Here is a 22,346-nt window from a genome sequence, read left to right on the forward strand (position 1 = left end):
ATTTGGGAAGAAAACTGTGTCCAGTGCATAATTGCCCACCACACTGAACCTGCTGTACAGTGTAAAAGATGTCTGGAACAATGCTAGCAGCTATCTGACTCACTCACATTTGCATACAGAACCAAGATGGAAGGCGATCAGCAAAGTGAACAAAAAAAAAAACAAAAGATCCTTTTGGCACTTTTGGTTAAAAGGCGGACTTGGAAAATCCTATTTTCAGTTTAGTATCTGTTCACTGCAACCAGGTAATCAGTTCATTCTTGTCCAAAAAAAGTCATTGAACATGTGTATGTTTTAATCAGTTTAATAAAACCCTTTCTTATAAGTCCAGTTGCTGTAATATTAATGTGCCAGTACATTAGCAGTGCATATAATGGTAAACACAGGAATTAGAAATTATATATATCTGATATTTACACAATAAATTAATAGTATAAAACTGTTATTCAAGTCAACAATGTGAACACTGAATGTATGCTTTGTAGTACCGCAGTAGTGCAATAAATGAAATCTTAGTGCAGGAATGTTGCATCTAAAGTATCTTAAAATATGCTTAATCTGCTTCATCAAGCTTTCAAAGCATTTGTTATCAGAAAATACAAGGCGTTTTTAGGATCATAGTTAGTCGCTGAAAATGTCAGTTATTTGTTTTTAAAGTTCCTATTTAACTTTCCCACTCCTCTTCATCTGAGGAGCAGCAGGACTTGAGGCGTTCGGGGATGTTTTTGTAGGTGAGGTACTCGAGGATCCTCTTGGGGAGGGGCAGCGCCTCAATCTGGTGCGTGGAGATAGAGTGGCGCAGGATAGATCGACACAGGTGGCACAAGCTGGGCACCGCACTGGGTGCCCTCCAGAACCTCACGTGGCCATCTCTGGTTCTGCCAGAAGAGAGACACTTGCATGTTTATTCAGGGGCCAGTTTTTACAAAGATACTTTAGACTGGTGTGTTCAGGAATGGTCCTAATTTTGCTTGTAGATTTAATCCGTCTAATGCAAATCAGACGGTGTCAATAATGTAAAGACAGGTCTCTATTTCACCTTTAAATGAATCAAACTTCCGTACTAACTCAAGCCTAAGATTGATGTTACCATGGTACCGACATGTAGCTTTGACTATTAGTACTCAAAAAGACAAAATTGTTGCTTGTAATTTACCAACATTATGTATTAGAACAGAGTTTTTAGACACTGCATTGCTTTCAGCCGCTTTTGTATTTTCAAAGGAGCCACTGCACTAGATGGATCTGCATATCTGATCCCCCCACCAATATATTATATTTAACAGCTTAATAACTGGGGGGGGGGTTCTTGACTAAAATGAATGGTATGAGAACCTGATTTCATGGATAAGTTTAGCTGTATAAATATACTTTATAAAAAAATAAAATAAAGCTAGGAAGGGGGGTAAACTGAATTTTGGCATATAATGTCTATCGACCACCCTCTGTAATATTGTGAATCTATGCTGAAATGAGAGCATCCTTACCCCGTAGCAACAACTCCCCCTTGTGGATGGTACTTGCAGCACAGTCCATTAGAATCTCTGTCTCTTTTCGTCTCCATCACCATCCCTTTCTCCCCCAGCTCCCAAATCCTAAGAGCTCTGCAAACGCAACACATCTGTCTGAAAGCATCTGTCCAGTGTGTAAAACATTTAAGTTATATAATATAGCATTTTCAGATAACTGACCTGTCGTCTGTCACAAGTGTCAAGTGCAGACCGTTTGGAGAGAACTGTATTGCTGATATTTGGTTTTGCCCATAATCTTCAAAGTAGTCACTGTGCAGAAGAGAAAGAGTGATGACTTTGAACTGCACCAAGTCAAAGTCAGACGTTTCACATAGTATACATATAAAACAGACTGCAAAAGACAAGGACACTAGGACATACTTTCACAGGCCGTGTCATACGCAAACAGAGATAATGACAGTGTGGGCTGTGTTTGGTTCGCAGATTTAAGCTTCTGTACTTAAACTCAGTGGTAACAACCCGTTTATTTGAGTAATTTGTGGTCTTCTTATGTAACCCATAAAATGGAGTCTTTGTGCACAATTTTAACCCTCAAAGTTGTACAAACTCACGCCAGAGTGGCCAGCTTCTCTGCTGTGTATGGGTCCCAGAGGTCGATCCACCAACTGGAGCCGCTGAAGGCTGCAGTGGCGAGAATTGCCCCGTCAGGAGAGAAGTCACAAGAAGACAGGAGGTACACGGTCTTGTGGGCCCCTCCTGTCAGGTTCCTGATGAATGTATATGAACGTAGACTCCACAGACACACCATCTGATCAAAGTATAATCATGCAGGGTTAATGAGACTTTATACCTTGCTGGAAGGGCTGTTTTTAATTTGGAAAATTAATGTAGGTTTAGTCGACGCTCAAAGTAGCTTGTCCCTGGGGTAATTAATTGCTGCAGACGATGAAATGCCTTAAAAATGTTTTTACAAAAGCTAGTAATTTGTCAGTGATGTACTTGCTTGGTGTCAGCAGGAAACCCTGAACCACGCAGCAGTGAGTGACTATGCTCTTAAAGTCTAATATTACACAACGTTATGCTGTCTGCTTTCCTTTGAAAATGAGAATATGTGAAATTGGCAGTTTGACTGGAGTGTTAAGACTTCCTGGTGCTCCAGAAGTTTCTAGAAGATGCTAAATGGCCTAAAAACATTTTAATAGCAGAAGCAGGTAAAACAGTCACACCACTGCACTAGATATTCAGAAGCACCCACTAGCAGATAAACTTCACTGAAAATGGATATCTCCTATAGGTGTTTAACTGGGTTGGTGTCAGCTGACTAAAGACATAAAATATAAGTCTATGTATTTTCATACTCAAACCAACCAGTGCCTTTAGATAGTGATATTGCCATCCTGTGAGAGACCACCCCCATGAGGACAGAACTGTTTCATCACCAGATAAAGATGATTACTCAAAACATGTCCTAAAATACCCCCACAGCATAACAGAGCAACCCTCAGTGGAGAGACCAAGCATTCAGGCTTTAATTCAGGTTCCTATAATTTGTCTATGACGTATGCAACTCATATCCATCAATACTGGTAGCTGTCAAAAGAAAACACCACTAAAATAACTGAAGTTTGTAGAAGATTAAATACTTTACATAAGCTAATATCAACAAACTTGTTAGGAGCAAGAATTCAAATAGGAAAATACTTGAATACACCTTCAAACTAATTTCATTGTCCTAGAAAAATTAACGTGATGCAGGATTGCATTTAAAGCTGCCCTTTTAGACAATTTGTATCACACACTTTGAGCCATTCTCCTGATTAGACTTGTGGACAAACAACATGAAATTTGACACAGAGCTGAATGAACAGGGTCGCACAAATCCATGTAGATAATGTTCATTAAAAACTGATAAAAAGAAGGACAAAAGGACACATTCAGCAAGCTTAGAGACATTAAGCATTTACAAGTGTTTGAGTTTTACTTACACAAACATAAAAAGTACAGAAATGCACAAACAAATTACTTAAGTTGTCTTTTACAGTGCTCAGTACTTGAATAATATGACCTAATATGGTACTTTTGCAATGAAACACCTCACCCTGTCAAATCTCCCGACAGACGCAATCATGCTGCAGTCAGATGATACGCAGCAGGAACTGATCCAGTCTTTATGGCCATAAAGCACCTGCACCTTTTTCCCTAAAACAGACAGGAAAAACATGGACGTAAATGTAGACGAGAGACTACAAAGCCTCATTATTTTTACTTTATTTTTCTAAAATGACAATACATCTCAGCTCCTGGAGTGGTGGAGACTGATTCCTGAATGTGTAAGCACAGCCATCTGCTGGCTTTAACCTCTTACATTAGAACAGAAGGTTTATTTCAGCCGAGTTTCACAAGATTAAACAGGGGTGAAGTAATGAATAGACAGAGCTTCAGTCATTAAGACCTTGTCTGCAAAGCCTCCAGAGTTGTTTGGTGACACGTGACAGTTAATATTTAACGGTTTTTTAAATGCGTGATCAGGCAAGCTCGAGGTGTACTTTGACATTTGAAAATTCAGCTGAAAAGTCTTGCAGTTCTAAGGTTATCTGCAAGAAAACAATTTAAGCCCAAGTAAAAAGGACGCACCAAATATATAGATTATATTTTGTCCAAAACATTTTTTTTAAAAATAAGACAGTTGTGACTGCCACTCACAGGTATTTTTCATAAATATCTGAAAAATACCTTTATGAGCCAGGTCCCATATCCTCAAAGTTTTGTCCCGAGAGGATGATATGAGTGTGAGCGTCCCATTCTGAGGAAACACCAGGTCCCTTACAACCCCTTCGTGGCCGTGGAGATCAAAAACAGCACTGCCTAAAGGAAAGGAAAAGAAAAAACGAGCGATTTGAAAATCCATTTAATTCAGCCAAGCAAAACTAACAGTCACAGAAAAAGAAAAATCTCACCTGTTAAAACGTTCCAGATTTTGATCACCCCGTTCTCCAAGCCCGTGGCCAGAAGCAAGCTGTTTTTCCCTTTTGATCGTGCTTTAGCTGGACACGCTGTTGCATTTGATTTCGGAGGTCTGGGCCCGAAGGCAAGCCCCCACACTGGGTGACCACAACTGAAGCTTTTGTCTCCTCTGTCAGTCTCTCCATTTTGACTTTCTCTGTGGGTGAGAGGAGCACCAAGAGTGCAGATGCCATAAAAAACTCCAGTGTAGGCGGTGTGAAGCTAGAGTTGGTGATTTAATGATGCAGCTTTCAAGTGTTGCTGGTCACAGCAGATCTAAACAACTAAACGGCAAACTGAGAGCTGAAATTTGAGTCATGTTTTGCGTTTTTTCTTTCACGTTAATCTAAAAAAAATAGTTGGAATGAATACATCCACTTGCATTCTTCTGCCTCCTTCCATATGTTTTATAAAATGTACCAACAAAATCTACTGAGTATTTAAAGTTGTAAGTCACATTTTTTGCCTTATTTAATTATTTAGGCAAATTCAAACATTGGTCATGGAGCAACAATTCTTTACTGCAGCAAAAATATAAAGAAAAAAAGACGGTACTGTTTTGTTATTTTGTGTGGTATTGGCAGCAGTGCTGAGCATTTTTCAAACAAATTGGCACTAATGAACACTGCTGAGCCGAAGGGAAATTCTTTGTGGGCACTAGACAGAAAAATACTATAATTTCAGGGGCCTAATTTAGAGGTAGGGGGTTGGGGTGGGGGTGTAGGGCATAACAGCAAGACCCAAAAGTTTAAAATTAAATACAGAAAAAATTTAGTTTTTAATAAATAAATAAATGAAAAAAGGAATAAATGACATTACTCAAAGCTATTTTTAAAATCTATATCTGGTCTTACTTTAAACAATAGCTGCTTTTAATGCTTATTTTCTGGAGTTTTTAATCGCATTCATGCCTTATTTCCAAAATACTGCTCAGTTGCATGAGGATATTTTGACATACTGGGATTAACTTTCATAACCACACATAACACTAAACACTGGATCTTTATAATACAAAAGCCAGTGCAGAAATGGACTGTGATAATTATTGTGGAGTTGTGCAAGAGAGAGACGGGTTATAGAAGCCAAAGGTTATTATCATAAGGTTACATTTTAACTGTTTACTCGGTCTAGCCGAACATGAAGTAATACTTTTTCCCAGGTGGCTTGATTTCTTACATAAATACAGGCGTGTATTAAAAGAGAAAACAAGGGGTTAAATCTGATTGTCCACCACCATCCCCACCCCACCCATGCCACTGTTAATCTTACAAAGCCCAGCGTCATTGTATAAGAGCAGTTTGGACTTTTTACTCGAGTACACTTTTAATGTACCTATGTTATTCGTCTTTTTGATGCGAGTATAGTACTTATTTTAACGCTTCAGTTATTTATTTTGTAGATTTTGTAGAGTAACTGACACATATTGTTCGGTTTTACTACATATATTTTTAATACTATTAGACTTGCCGATATATTTTAGACTAAGTAAAGATTCCGTCACTTTGCATAACAGTTACTGCACATATAAAAAGATGTTTACACTTTTTGTGTAGTAGCCTCTGTAGAAGGAACAGGGCTGCACTTGAGCTCGAGTGTCCCCGGTGTTTTCGTCACTGTATTCATTTCGAATCAAGTGTTCTTGTTGCCTGCGGGCGCCTTTGTGCAACAATTAATCAAATTAAAAAAAAAAATCAATCAATCATTCGAAAAGCCCGTGCAGGACCTGCCACCACCACCTTCCACCTGACACGGAAACCAGAATCTTCGAGGGCGACCTGAATGCATCACGTGCGGATTAAATATACAGTAAAACCTACTCGGAGTCGAGAGGCCAGGCGACGACCCAGACGATCCCGTGTCCCATGGACCAGGCGAACCAAGCTCCATCCGGAGAGAAGTCAACACTCCAGGTTTCACATCCAGCTCTCTCCACCAAGGACGGAGGTCGCCTGGTCTTCAGCTCCAGGAGAAGAGCCGGGTCGGACGCTGAAGGAGGATAGAAAGACACCACATAATCAACGTTTGGCACATTCATCCTCTGACAGCGCTTGCAACTCTTAACCCACCAGCGTCCCCTGCTCGGTTGTATACGGTGCCTCTGGAGGTTTAAGGCCATCTCCAAGTAACCGCTGCCTAGTTCCTGATCGTTGCGATGACAACGTACTCACCGAGCTCGGACGACAGTCGCAAATATTCACTTACATGTCGGCTGCAGCTCTGGGTTGTTTTCCGTGGAGCACATCCTTTCGCTTTTCACATTCTTCGCTTTGTGACCGACTTCCTGAACGTGTCCTCCCCGGTTGACCGCAGCATTTAAACTAAAGGAGCTCACACTTTGTACGTCCCCAGAGAGCAGAGGCTCGGCGACAGAGTGCTGTCTGTCAGAGATAACGTGAGAAGAAGAAACGAAATGTTCAGTGAGTTCCTGTTATCTGACTCATTTGTACCATTGCCCAACGTGATCACGTCTCCTTTTATTACGTAACCTTATTATAACCCTTAAACCACACCCCCCCATGAGATTAAACAACAATCCAGCTTGTTCCTTACACCGTATCCACTCGTTATAACGAGAGTTTGCTTTATTATACCCAAAGTCAGTGATTCAGGGACGTGGAGGGACTTTTTTTTGTTAGTGGGATCTCTCTCTTACACACACACACACACACACACTGACACGCCCCTATTATGATAGTGGAAAATACCCTGGTACCTTTGGTCAACTGTTTGGGTTGAAGTTCACATTTAATATGAAAATTTCTCACTAAAATATTCATAAACAATGTTTAGTTTTTTATCTGACTCAGAGCAACAGAAAATGTGCAAAACTACAAAGTGAAAAAGCTGTGAAAACTAAGCCTTCATGTGAAGTTTATTTGCAAGCTTTGCTCTCTTGCATCATGCATTATTATTTTTGGCCTACTGTACTTTGGCCTACTGTACTTTACTTGCTTGTTTTTTTCTCGCTGTATTGAAGAATATTATCATTATTAGTTGAGATCACTCTGAATAATTTTGACTTTTTAAGGACATAAAATTGTTCAAACTGAATTACAGGGAATGAGTATTGATCTAGTAACATCAGGGACTTCTACTAAATTTGTGAATTAATTTGTGCCATTGAGAAATACAATTTGTGGGTTATTTCTTGTTCATGTAGATTGTGTTTTATATATCAATATTTATTATAATATGGAAGAAATGGGAGGCTGTAAATAACTATTCCTTTTTGAAAATGAGTCTCTTTAGCATACAGTGATCGCTTTTGGGTGTTTGGGTGCAAAAATCTTTAAAGAAAGAATTTTGCACCCAAATTTTATACTGGAGTAAAATGTTTCTCGCTGATATAGAGGAGTACAGTAATGTAATATTTCTGTAGACGTACACAAATATTCACAAAATATTTGTTTATATTTTTATCCTTTATTTCCCCTTTTGGTTCTGTCCTGCAAATCAAGTATCAAATATCTGTACAATAACAAAAAAAAAACCCTTTCAGAACAACTTTCTATACAAAGTGCATGAAAACAGTTTAAATACCTGATGATCCATAACTTTCAATAATGTTAATCTTTTTTTTTTATACATGTTTATTTCATGTCGCGTTGTCTCCTATTGTTTTTCTAACCGGTAAATTCTTCTTCAGTTGGTGTCCATGTGTGACTATTAAGGTTTGTTTTAATGTAAAAGAAAAATATACAAACTTGATGTGATCATAGCCATAGAATAACATTATAGCTGCCTCAAAAGCAGTGAAAAAGTCTCTGTACTGTGTACACATCATTTTAAATATGTACCATGAATTATTAATATATCAGAGCACCTATTTCCAGACAGTTACGTGTGAGGCTGGATCTCCCTTTAACAGCCTAATGCATTATTAAAGCCTGCAGACCGTTTGGATTTAAAGTGCCATTCAAATGATCCATCTGTCTCCTTTAAAAGAAACACAACAGCATTACATTTTTTATATGATTTTGATGGTTTTACACAGTGAATTATTTTTACTATTAATTATCCAGTAAAATCTTCTTTATAAAAACTGAGAAGGTGGATGAGAGACTCAATTGTACTTTTGCATTAAAAGGACACTAATAATACATTCTAATAATATTGAATAATTTTGTGTAAATCAACAAATTTTTTGTCAAACCCTTTAGAGTTTTTAATTTCAGTTTTTCCTCTCACGTAGATCTCGTGTAAATATTTTTAAGTGAGTGAGTCAAGTTTGTTTCACACGTAGCATAAATCCCAGATGAGTGACAAACTGACTCTGCTGCATTTTTAAAAAAAAAAAAAAAGTTCTGCAGCAGAGTTGCATTCTAGATCGAGATAGTCACATATATTGGTCTGCATAGTGTACATAGTGAACACCTTTAAAAATACAAAACTCATAAAAACATGCAAAGAATATTTGTTCAAACACATTTACTGTATTACATTTATTTATTTTTACATACTGTATAAACAAAAATCAATCATAAAATAAATTTACAAAAAATATAGAATCTTAAAAAAAAAAAAAAAATAGAAAGGAAGGACAAAAAGGTTTCTGCCACCGATTCGGTTCACATTCTCTTCAGGAGTAAATTTACCTAAAACTAAACATTGCTCTAAAAAAAATCCCCAATACCTAAAATTCTACAAGTTCCGCTGGCTCTTCCGTCTGTACGGTATCCTCCTGCTGCTGTGGACTTGTGTCAGCAGTTTCTGCATCCTCGTGATCACCTGAATGAAAGAGGGACGTTTTTATATTACAAAATATTTTTACACTGAAATGAGAAAACGTATAAATTGCTGTGATGAAGTCCTACTCGATGGGATTCGATGTATCTGCACAAGTGTTGTGTGATGTCCGTTGGTTATTGGAGGCAGCCGGGGAACTGCATCTTGGAAGACTTGTTCGTCATCCGACTCCACCAGACTCAGAACGTCTCCACCGTCGTCATCCACTTGCCTGCAGAGGTGAGAATAGTATGACACAGGGGCGCACACGTGCAGCCTAAATCTTTAAAACTGATCTTCGCCAAGTATTTGTTAGACAGTTTTGTTCAGTCCACATTCCAGAGATGGCTTTGACCAAAACCAAAGTCACCATTTTGGAGTTTTTGGCCACTAAATGTCCTTTGGAGAAATGTGTTTAATGTGAATGATCATCATAAAGACCACAAGCTAAAATTCTTCAGTTTAGCAAATTAAGTTTTATATGCGCTAGTCCTCCAACTAAACTGTGATAATTTAGCTGAAGAACTTGTTTTACGCAGTTCTGCCATGTAAGGTGAAGAGTTTTAAAGAAGCATTTTGTTTTTAAACAAGATTGAGGCGCCAGAAGCAGAGCACACTTTCAATCACAAAACTGGAGTTTGACCCCCTCTGTGCAAGCTAAAATGTGTGGGCAGACATCAGTGACAGCAAAAATCAGTTAGAAGCTCTATGAAATGGAGCAGCTGCAGTAGAGGTGAGTTGCAAAGCAGCTTGTAAAAGCAGCAGCAAGTGTGTGCAGGCTGAGCATGCTATCAAGATATTGTCTACTGCTCAGAGGTGGAATTACTCTTAAGGGTGCCGAAGATGTATAGATGGTAGGATTTACTTTTTGTGCTTTCTCTGAGATTCTTCCATATTTGTAAAAGCACAAATGCTCATAATTTTAGATTTCTTGTATTCTAACTTAAAAAGAAAATAATGGCAAGATTTTTAATAGATACATCTATGGTATTAACTTCAAAATCCTACATCACCTCGTGCTCGAGTTATTACAATCACAAGATTGACCTCTGACCTTGACCTGAGAATGAGGTCACTGAGATTGGAACTTGTCTGAAATTTTTAGTAGATACACCTATGGTATGAACTCGATACTCCTATTTTGCGTCGTTCTCGAGTTATCACATTCATAAACTTGGGTGTACAAATGACCTGCTCACCTTCCCATCAGGCAGTCTGACCACAACACCCCATCTGCCTTTTACAGCCGAGGGGTAAAAAGAACTACTAGAAAATAATGGTACTACTTGATAAATTAGCATACAGTATGAAAAAAGTTTCAAAGGGCTATGAAAATGCGTGGCTTGCTTTTAAATGGAAAAAAAACAACGCATTTCAAATGCAACACAGATGTGCATAAAGTACTTTAACTCAATCTATATGGACTGAGCAACTAAAGTAAGCATTTAGTATATATGACATAAGCAAATATGAAATACTCACCCAAACCCACCTATTGACACAAAAACACAAACACAAAGAATGGCATCAGTATTAGTGGATTTTCATGTTTTATACAGTTCCTATGAATTTAAAATGCAGATACAGCATGTGGATTGTTATGTGATCAGAGGCTGACGCTATTATTGATGCAAAATTTATTTGTGAAAAGAAAAAAAAATTACCCAGGCAAATCCGGTCTCTGCTGTTGTAGACAATTTTGGCTATGATGACAGCTGACCCCACAATCAGTGCTGCTATAAATATGCCGATGACCGCTCCTGTGTACGCGGAAGAGGCTGCTGAAACCAAAAAAGGCAACAGGAGAAGCTCATGAAGTACAAAAAAGGGTGGAGCAGCAGGTTTATCTGGATTCCAGAGGCGGAGTCAACACCTGTAGTGACTAGCATGCTGTTTACGCCTCTGCTTAATGTCTAGTCGTTATCTCATGCAGACATTGAAAAAAATGTAAAGACATGCAAATGAACTATTCTGTAAAATCACTAATGCCAGGATATTCCTCTTAATCAAAACTCAACTCTTCACAGTGAGCTCCACTTCCAGCTCGCGTAGTCCGAGCGGGTTCTCACTGTGGCAGAAATAGAAGCCTTCGTCCTCCTTAGTGACGTTTACTATGGTCAGCTTGAAGACCGGGCCTTCCAAAGACAGGATGTATTTTGATCCAGATTCAATGTAGTCCAGCTGTAATCCCTTTCTCCATGTGGTGATTGCAGGGGGCTTGGACGTGGTCTCAGTGCATGTAAGTGTTACGTTGCTTGCCTCCAGAGCAGAGACCATTGGTTCGCCTTCGGGGAAGGGAAGCTCTGACAGAGTGAGAGAGGAGGGAAAAAAAAAAAAAAAAATCAGATACTTTATCATTTCAGTCAGATATTTTTTAAAAAGTCAACTGTACCTACATTTACAAAACTTGATTTATGTGGGATATAAAGCATATGAGGAATCTTACTTGAAAAGTATTTGCCCTACTCCCAAATTCCTATTTTTTGCACATTTGACACACTTAAATAATTCAGATCATCAAACAAGTTTTGATATTAGACAAAGATAACCCAAATAAATAAAAAGTGCAGTTGTTAAATAATGATTTCATATATTAAGAGGAAGAAAAAATTTCCAAGCCGACCTGGCCTATGTGGAAAAAGTAATCGCTCCCCAAACCTAACTGTTTGTACTACCCTTGGATGCAAGAACTGTAACTGATTGCATTGCTGTGGAGGAATTTTGGCCCGCTCTCCTTTCCACAATAGTTTTAATTGAGCCACATCGAGCATGAACGGCCTTGTTAAGGTCTTGCCAAAGCATCTCAATCTGATTTAAGTCTAAAAACCTTAGTTTTGCCTTTACTGAACCATTCAGAGATGGACTTGCTGGTGTGTTTCAGATCATTGTCCTGCTGCATAATCAGAGTACGCTTGAACTTCAGTGTATGACCCAAGGCTGGACATTCTTCTTCACGATTTTCTGGTAGCAGAATTCATGCTTCCATTAATTACAGCAAGTTGTCTAGCCGCTGAAGCACCATCGCACTACCATCAATATGTTTGACTGCAGGTACGATGTCCTTTATATGAATGCAAGATGTAATGGGACACAAGCCTTGCAGAAAGTTAAACTTTTGTCTCATCAGTCCACAGAATATTTCTTTCTCTTTCTTATTGTTGAATCATGAACACCTCTGCTGAACCTAAGTGAGGCGAGTGAGGCTTGTAGTTCTTTAGATGTTGTTCTGTGTTATTTTGTAACTTCCTGTTGAGTCATCAGTGTGTTCTTTGAGTAATTTTGGTATGCCAGCCACTCCTGGGAAAGGTTCACCACTCTTCCAAGTTTTCTCCATTTCCACTTAATAGCTGTAACTGTGGTTCACTGGTTCATCTGTTCTTGAGTTTCTTTGGATCATGACATGATGTGTTGCTCTTTAAGATCTTTTAGTCTACTTCACTATGTCAGACAGGCTCTGTTTGGTGATTTAGGTTTGGCAGCAATGAGGAATGGCTGTGTAATGAAATTGAACTCAGCTTTCCCAAAAAAAAAAAAAAAAAAAAAAAAAAAAAAGTGGTTAATCAAAGTTAATTTGTGATTTAACAACTTTTTCACAATAGCCAGGTAGTTTGGATAGCTTTTTAGCTTCATCCTTGAGTTATCACATTCACAAACTTGGGTGTCCACATCACCCACGTTTTACGGCCGAGGAGTGAAAGCTGCACTTTGTATTTACCTGGGTTTCTGATCTGAAACATGTAAGTGTGACAAATATGCAAAAAAAGAAGAATAACAATCAAGAGGGGACAAATATTTCTGAGCAGAAAACGCCAAGCTGTGGCCAGGAAACATTTCAGCACAACATTAACACTGTAAATGAAAATGAAGACCAAAAACCAGGCCTGACCACACTTAAAAACAAAATGCATATTTCAGCTCTCTAATTAACCCTTACTTTCAAAACTAGCATTTTGTGGTTTACTGAGGTTTGAGCCAAGATCGATAAATAAACACTGGAAATAAGCGGTCTACTTGCAAAAACCTTAAATATACTGTACAGACATGAAAGCTGTTGATCTTCTCGTCTTCTTATCTAACTCTTACCAAGAGAGCAAAAGAGCATATGATCATACTGATCATATGTTTTCAGTAAAAACAAAAATGCTGCTTTAAAAAAAAAATTTGATAAATTAACACAATATGTTTGGGGGTTTTTGGTCTGTTATTAAGACCAAACAGTCCCTTTCTATGAGTCATGCTGGCTGATGAGGACAAAAATACACCAAAATAACTTGCTACATGGCTAAGCTCAGAAGTGGAATTTTATAGCTTCTTCTTCCCCTCTGGTGACAGTTTTGGTACTGCAATAATATCACTGTGTTGTTTTCATGCAAAAGCTCAAGGTTTGTATTTTGGATGAATTCCAACTTCAAAATAAATGTGTTTTCAGTATTTTGACACTTTTCCACACCTTTTTTTGTTTTTAAATTTTAGTTTTTTACATTTTAAAAACACTAAAATGCGCTATTTGATATATCAACCAATCACTCCAGCTCTAAAGCTGACACTGTTCATACTTTTTCTTGACCTCCAAACTGGTTGGACTATTGCTTTGTTTGTTCAGTAAATATCAATTGCAATTTGTAAATAAATAAGAATATTTTGGAATTTTACTCATTTTGTTTGACAAAATGTCATTTTTGTTCAGTGTTTCTGATTCACAGAAAAAGGCTGATAAGAGAACAGCAACTCACATCCTGCTGCATCAACTCATTGTTTGAATAAGGCATTCATGTGATGATAACCTTTACACAACTGGGTGACTCACTAACTGCCCACATGCCCTGCGTTGTGTTCTCATGAGCACACTGCTAAGTGTTATTCTTGTCAGGGCTGGAAAGCTTAATCGAATAAATATTATGGTACTTCATATGAATATTAAAAACAATACCCAATAATTAGGATTAGTCCTAATCAAGTGACTTTTACATTTATGACGAGTATGGCAATGTTAGCCATATTTCCGGAGTAATGCTAAACATAATCAGTTTTCCTGGGTTGTGACTCTCTCACATTATGACCAGAAATTTTTGACCTGTTGGCTTCAAGGGAGGGCGCCATCATTCTCTAAGTCAAATATGCATTGCTCACATAGTTCCTACTCCTGCAGCACATATTTTTCTCACATACGTCACATGATATCTGATCATGTGGATGGTTTCAGTTTACTGTGACGTTTTTACAGAAACTCTGTCCCTGAAGGAAAAACTGTATGTTAGACAAAAGTGACATTGTGTGCGATATCTTCTAAGACTTTTTTCACACACTCTTATTTTGAAAATATTATTAAATTATAGGTAACGTTCCTGTTAAGAACCATGTAATTTTATAGGGCTGTACCATATAGCTGTTTCATCAGATTTAATTGGATTTTTAAACTGAAAGATCATCTGACAAAATACCCACAATGCATTTTGCATTTTACAATTTTAAAAAACTTGAGACAAAATAATCTGGGTGTAGACCTGCACTAATTTGTTTTTTGTTTTTAATTTGAGGAGTCTGTGGTGGCCAGTGCCATCCACTGGTGTGCTGGGGCAGCAGAGGGTGGTGTACACCAACAGGCTCACACTGATCTGGAAGCCTGGTGACGTTGTGGGTGTGGAGCTTCACTCTGTGAAGTCAGTGTGAGAAAGGAGGATGGTGTTCAAGTTATGGACGAATCCTATGACTAATCAGTGATTACAGACTGATGCCTGAATTATTTTCACTTGTCATCATCTAGTAAATGTTGCACGTGATATTGTTTAACTTTTATTTTGCTTTGAGTGTATATTTTTAAATATTACAGTGTTTATTTATTTTTATTTGTACTTCATGCACTATTCTTTTTCATAGTTTTTGTTCTTCCTCCAAAGGGAGAGAGTATGTAATTGATTCTATTTGTTTGTTTGTTTGTTAGCATTATAGTGTCCACAGCTTTCAAGCTATCATGTTGAAATTTTGTGTGATGGTAGATACCAGTAACAGCTTGAGCTGATTTGATTTTGGTGTAAATTGAGTCAAGGTCACACTTTTTGCGCTCTCTGAGTGGCCTTTTTTTATTGTCACAAAGTAACTTCCTCCCTGAGAATAATAAACTATTGTGATTCTGAGTAATCAAATACACTACCTGCACAGAAGCTCAACCATGACATAAATGTGATGTCAGAACTATAAACAGTGATTGACAGCACCGAGTGTCACTGTGGCTTCTTAAGTCAAAAGTACATTCAGCAGTTGCACATCTCAGGATCGTTAAGAGGCTCATTTGCCTACAACAAGCTTACTGAGGATAAACGAACACGACTTCTCTTTTTCTGGGCCGAGGTGCTGGGGCTGGGCTGTGCAGTTCACGGTCTGCCCGTCTGACAGCGTGGAGCGGCTCATCGTAACATTGAGGCTGTCCGCCACCTGGAATGGTCCCGTATCCCAGCGTAGCTTTGGGGTGGGATAAACTTCCAACCAAGTGCAGGTGAACTGGACTAGAGAGATGTTCTGTGTCAGTGTCCATTTACACTCAGGGTGTCTGTCTGAGACATCTAATTAGGAGAAAAATAAATAAAAATAAAAAGCATCAGTAATGAGCTTAACAAACAAGAAAAAAAAGCAAGAAATCAACTGTGCAGTATGAATGCTGTCATTTAAATATTTCGCCTTCACTCCTGTATGTTCAGGAAAGGATATTCAGATCATTTCAGTTCCATTTTATTTATATAGAGCCAAATCACAATAACAGTCACCTCAAGCTGCTTAAAGCAAAACTCAAATTAAGAGCAAATTTTAATTGAGATTTTTCTGTTAGACCTTTACCTAAGTGTTTTTTAATGTTTTATTTACTAAAAATATTTTGTTACACATGACAATATTACATACATCGCTTAAGAATCCGCTCGCATTAGGTTTGCCTTGTTTTCCTTAACAAAAGCTGCACTTGAGCTTCATGAGCTCCACAAGTTGGAAGCAACTTGTGGAATGTGTTAACCCACATTATCAAAGTCCAAAGATGTCGGGAATGTTATGCCAGGAATGCTTGGCTTAATCAGGCCTCAAGATCCCCCATAAAGGGTTAATCACAGGTCACTGCGTGGTACGTCTATGCCAGTTAGCGTTCTTTGATGTTCAAATCGTTTTTGAAAAGCTTTGAGGTGTTAGCACAAAGTGTTGGCTTGTTTCTGTTCTGAAAAGCTGCTTCAGAGACTACAAGCTATCAAGTTCTGCACTTGTGATGCTCTTCTATCATTCAGTTAACACGTTTTTATGTATCGATCATTTGATCATGGGCTCACTTTTGGTCTGTCTGATCCTGTTACGAATTCTGTAAAGTGTTTAGAGTGCCATTGCACATTCAATCTATCCATGATTTTGTACTAAGAGAGCTTATCTTTTCTTAGAATAACAATTTAACTTTTGATACTTCACTCTTATGTCTGGGGTTGATCTAGGGTCAACCGAAACAACGGACAGTGCGCGAGATAGGGAATAGAGAGAGTAGGCAGGGTGGAGTGGGTACAAACGAGTGTCGGGGGGGAATGTGATAGAAGGAGTGAAAGGGAAGATTTACAAGATAATAGTAAGACCCGATGAGATGTATGGTATGGAGATAGTGGCTCTAACAAAAAGACTGGACGTCGAGCTGGAGGTGGCAGAGTTGTTGAGAGTGACCAGGAGGAACAGGATAAGAAAGGAGTACATCAGACACTCTAACCCTAACCCTAACCCAGGTTGAGCAGTTTGCACACAGCGTTAGAGAGGCAAGGCTGAGACAGTTTAGATATCTGCCAAAGAATGAGAACAGATATACTGGATAAAGGATGTTTAAGATGGAGCTGCCAGACAGGAGGATAAGAGGAAGAAAACAGAGGAGATTCATGCAAGTAGTGAAGGAGGACATGCAGAGGGTTGCTGTGACAGAGGAGAATGATAGAGATGGGATAAGATGGAAGTAGACGCCTAAAGGGAGCAGCTGAATAAAGAAGAAACCCATCTCTGATGCCATATTTTCCACTAATTACTAAATGTTCTGGTGAAACTTCAAGCATCTGAGTGGCCGTTCCTCCCTGAGCCTGCTTCTGCAGGAGGTTTCTTCCTGTCACAAGGGAGTTTTTCCTTCCCACTGTGACCAAAGTGCTTGCTCATAGGTGGTCACATGATTGTTGGGGTTTTCTCTGTATTTTTGTAGGGACATTACCTTACAATATAAAGCACCTTGAGGCAACCTTTGTTGTGATTTGACACTATATAATGAATTGAACTGAAGTGAACTGAAACTTCAGTTGTTTCATTCAGTATTAATTATAAGTAGGAAGAAGAGAGAAAGCTGTGTGAGTTTAGTTATCCTATGTAACCTTCATATAAAGCAGAGTAATTAATCATTTATTATGATTTCATTAATGAAAATTTCTTCTTTCAAACACAGCATAAAAACCTGTAAACATTTGCATACTGTCGAGCAAAGGCTGAAATAATTTGCTTAAATGGACGTATATTAGTTAACCTCTGTCTCTGCTGTCCACACATTTACATAACAATTGTGCTCAAACAAATTTTAAGAAAATACTGGACCTGTAAAACAAAGTGTTACCTGACATATAAAACAAGCCTATTATTTCCAAACATTCAGTAAAAATGGATTTGATTTTTCCGTGTTGAAAAGCGAGCTACAGGAAGTCAGCGAAAACAGGGAACAAGCTGCGTGCAAACATTTCAGGAAGTCAATTCAATGTATTGTGACTCAATAAACCGCCGCAGCCTCCTTACCCTGCACATAATATAGTATTTTTTTTCCTCGTAACAGAAGCCACATAGATAAAATCATTCCACAGTTACGCCACGATTAATCATTACATTCAGTGTTTGAGTGTAATATTTTCAGTGAGGCCTGGATAGCATGTTTTGACCTTTCCTGGCATTCATTTTCCCTCATCTCAGCTGCTGGTGGGTACTGACTCAGCTTTTTTCCAGCCCATCAAAACATCTCTCAGTATGCATTTTTTGTTCCCGCCACAGCCTTGCTTGCCCTCTATCATATTCTCTCTTGTAGTACAGCAAGAGGTTAAGAGGGAAAAAGTAGTCCCCACGCCACTCTGAACTGGACTGGATTATCTTTTAATGCTCAGCTAGCAGTTTTACTGATAAAACTGTGAATAACTAAATATTTTATTCAGCTTTTCTGTCCAGGAATGTCTCCGTGCAAACATTTCAACATGTCTACAGTTTTGTAGCTTACTGACTAACATTCATTATAAACCTAAAACACTGTACTAAGTTTCTTTTTGTGGATTTGACCTCAAGTTGTACTTGAAGAGCCATTTAGTTTTTTTTATTCCCACTGAGTGAATTATAACCAAAATGTATCTAAAACACATATTCAAAACTTAAATTATGAAATGTTTTCTGCTTTTAAGCAATATAACCCATTAATGTATAAGAAAACAGGTTTTGGTGGAGCTTACAGCACCGAGGAGTGTTTCAGCTCCACTCTCTGGCTAAATTGTCACATGCAATCTTCAAGATTTTCCTTTTGTTTCCTCTGCTAAATAATGACACCACTTTATAGGTAGGCATGCTAAAGTGAAGGATGTGTTTTTTAAATGAAAAGGGGAGAATGCATAAACAGTGGGTGTGTTTATATGAAAATTATCACATTAATATCAGCACTAAAACTCAGGCCTGCATGTCAACAAACTTAAAGTTATACAGTATTCAGCCCTGCTGCATTGTCTTTGCCATTAAACCAAAGCTCAGTCTTTGATTCAAACATACATAAACATACATAGAATCCCACTTTACACTGTCAAGCTTACAGTCACAGCAGATTATCCTGTTCATGATACTTACAGTACACTAGCAGCTCCGTGCTACTGTTTACTGTCACATTTGAAACAGGGTTGTGGGCCCTGCAGCTGTAAACTCCTTGAGCGCTGGGCTGAATGTTTTGTATGGTGAATTCCAGGGACGATCCAGAGCCCGAAACCAGCGAGTCGTTGCTTGACGAGTCACCTCTGAAGGCCCAGGTCAGGTGCTGAGATGGGTAAGAGGAGCCGGAGCACCTTAAAGTAACGGATGAACCCCGATATGTGTAAAGTGTCCCATTGGACAGTGCAGTGGCAGGACTGATGAATGTAGACACATTTTCTGGTCCACCTGAGAGAAATGCATACAGTGCATTAAAACTTAGTATAACCTCACTCAGAGTAACTTCTGAATTTATGAGATAACTTTAAGAACTTATTATTGATCAGTAAATACTGTAAGAAACTTTAAAGATATGTTTGTAGAGGAAAATATAACAAGTGTCATTATGAACCAATAAAAGCAAGAAAAACACATTCAGTGGATCTGTCTGTCTTATTATACAATGTGTTCTGATAGTCACCAAAATATAGCCCATAGGTTGTCTTTGGCATATAAAACAAAAATACTCTTAAGCTAATTTCAGATTTTGATCCGAGTCATTCTGTAGCACATTTCAGTTTAACGTCCCGCTGTAGAAAGGTGCAGACACCTTGAAATTATCCTGCAAGATTCCTTGATAAACACATTTTGCCCGCCAAAACTATTCAGGAGAGAAGCAGCAAAAACAGCAACCAATCACACTTCACCTTTTGGATGATGTTTTCATGCTGGTGCCCAAGACACACAAAGTGGATGTTATTTCTGAATAATTGAGCTTCACTTTGTTCACAAAACATCTTCCCGGCAGAAGAGTGGAGTGTCAAGGTTCTCTTTAGCAAACTTGTCCTGCAGTGGTTTCATTTGGTATTAGAAAGAAAACCTTCTACTCTTAGTTTCAATTTTAGCCTAGAGCAGTACAGTTTAAATATGGATTTTAGGTTTGCAATCAATTATGAAAACCAGAAAATCAAGATAAAACAATGACTGTTACAGTCTGTTTCACAGAGAATCTCTTGTACTTTGTGTTACAACTCCACCACACCCCTCGTCTTTAACATTTGTACACACCCATTCCTTAAAGTCCAAACTCACTCCTCATAAGGCTGTGGAAGGAGTGTTTTGTCAGAAAGATATGGAAAACCAAACAACTCAACAAGTAATCATATTAAATAAACTACATTTGCCAAACTCAGCATGATGATGATTCTCTACCATAATCAAGTAGCCTGATGTCCAACCATGATTCTATCTAGTAAGCTTCAGAGCACAGATGTTAACTGGCTCCCATTACTACTTAACACTTCAGCTGTTACTCTCTTTTCTGAATGATGTCGCACTCTTGAAATTTCTAATACATCGACGCGTGATCATAGAACCATCAAATGTTTTGTTGCCAATAGCCAACAGTGTCAAAAGAAACCTGCTGAGAAAAACTAATTGCTAATTAACTGCAAATCAAACGCTGACCTGCCAGAAACCAATCATCCACCACTGCTGTCCATAACTGCAACCTACATAAAGAACCCAGAAGTACCCAGAAATATCTCAAGACAGACTTTTAGAGGTTTTTATGGACCAATGAGATGTGTGTGACTCTTGATGGACTAGATGAGCGGGCCACAGCTGGACCAGCAATAGACACAGAGCTCCACTTCGAATCAGGCACCAGGAACCTGCAGGTAGGGTACTGGTGTGGGCTGATGTTTTAAAGGTGACCTAGTTGGATCTTTTTTTTTTTTTGGATAAAAATGGACTCGAAATGAGCACCCAAGCCTACTGACAGTTTTTAGAAGCTTTCTTCAAGCAGCGATAGAGGAAAAAGTCTGCATTTTTCAAGAAGACTGTGATCAGGTATTGCAGTACTCCACTGAGTGGTTAGCTGATAAAGACCTTAAAGATCAAAGAATGATGACCATTGCCGCCTTCTCACCTGATCTAAACCCTATTGTGAACTTGTGACCCTTTCTTAAACAAGTGATTTATGATCAGGAAAATAGTAGACCTCACTGAACAGTGTCTGGAGGCTGTGGCACAAAAGCTGATCGTCAACAGATCAAGAAACTGACAGACTTCCTGTTTGGAAGTCTTATAACTGTTGTTAAAAACAAGGATGGATATATTGGCAAATGATTTTTTTTTTAAATATAATAAATGTTTTACTTGAGTTCTTTGTTTATCATTCTGATGTTAACAGATGAAAACAAACAAGAGAATTAGGAAAATATATTTAAGTTTGACTTTAACAGATATGATTGATAAAGAGCACTGTAGCTATTCAATAATAAAATTCATCCTGAAAACTACACCTGCCCTAATAAATGTGCACAAAGTGTAGCTATAAGCGCTTTACAAATAGACCCATCCATCTTCTTAACCTCAATTCAGGGTCACAGGGGCACGGGAGCCAGTCTCATTTGTCACTGACCATAAGGCCAGGTACACCCTTGACACGTCAGCAGTCCATGACAGGGCAAACACATGGAGACACACAACCATTCATGTTCACTTACATTCACACCTATGGCTAATTTAGACACACCAAGTAAACAGTATGTATGTCTTTGGACTGTGGAAGTACTCTGAGAGAAGCATGCAGCAAAGTGAAGGCCTGGCAAACTACACACAGCACATTTAGACCCATCTACAAAAGTCAGCCGCTGTCGAGAACTGGCCCACATGTTATGTAGATGAACCAGTTTGCATTTGCTAGAAATGTTCCAAAGAATTCAGGCAAGCAACACCTACATTACCTCACCACGAAGAGCTCATTATTCAAAATGTGCGCATACACTTACTTGTTACTTGAAGCAGCACACGTGCCAGGAAGGAGCTGTTGTCAGGTAGTGTGGAGTTGCACAGGTAATTCCCCTCATCTCCAGGCATCGTCCCGTTGATGTTCAAACTCCCATTAGGGTTCACAATGAGGCGCCGAGTGGGATCTCCGCCTGTAACGATTTCCCGTCCATTTTTGGTCCATGTCGTTACTACCGGTGTTACTTTACCTGCTGTGTAACACGGAAGTACAACGATGTCACCCGGTGAAGCTGACAGGGCCGTTTCGGTTGAGACATTACCCGAAACTTTCGCTGTAACGAGATCAGCTGAAAGGAAAAGAAAAAAAGATTGAAGCGGGGTTATAACACTCACCTGTGTTTTCCGAGTCGATCCAAACTCACCTGTTGCAGAAATATACAACTGCAGAAGCGCTAAAGTTGCTACTACCTTCATGAT

The 22,346-nt window shown here is 38.7% G+C and overlaps 2 protein-coding genes across 2 annotated transcripts; both read right to left on the bottom strand.

Moving 5' to 3' along the window:
- Positions 1-664: 664 nt before the first annotated feature.
- wsb2 (WD repeat and SOCS box containing 2) lies at positions 665-7,317 on the bottom strand. The gene is made up of 9 exons (XM_063489809.1): positions 6,678-7,317; positions 6,293-6,461; positions 4,430-4,632; positions 4,206-4,337; positions 3,571-3,671; positions 2,084-2,280; positions 1,692-1,781; positions 1,488-1,604; positions 665-878 (listed from the first exon to the last, which is right to left on the bottom strand). The coding sequence occupies exons 1-9, from the start codon at positions 6,715-6,717 to the stop codon at positions 665-667; spliced, it is 1,263 nt and encodes a 420-aa protein (XP_063345879.1). The 5' UTR covers positions 6,718-7,317.
- Positions 7,318-9,057: 1,740 nt separating this feature from the next.
- On the bottom strand, positions 9,058-22,343 carry vsig10 (V-set and immunoglobulin domain containing 10). Its single transcript, XM_063490454.1, has 8 exons — positions 22,292-22,343; positions 21,911-22,201; positions 19,059-19,364; positions 15,509-15,760; positions 11,219-11,503; positions 10,842-10,981; positions 9,290-9,419; positions 9,058-9,203 (listed from the first exon to the last, which is right to left on the bottom strand). The coding sequence occupies exons 1-8, from the start codon at positions 22,341-22,343 to the stop codon at positions 9,109-9,111; spliced, it is 1,551 nt and encodes a 516-aa protein (XP_063346524.1). The 3' UTR covers positions 9,058-9,108.
- Between the last annotated feature and the right edge of the window lie 3 nt (positions 22,344-22,346).

This window comes from Pelmatolapia mariae, linkage group LG12, assembly GCF_036321145.2.
Source record: "Pelmatolapia mariae isolate MD_Pm_ZW linkage group LG12, Pm_UMD_F_2, whole genome shotgun sequence".
Lineage (NCBI taxonomy): Eukaryota > Metazoa > Chordata > Actinopteri > Cichliformes > Cichlidae > Pelmatolapia > Pelmatolapia mariae.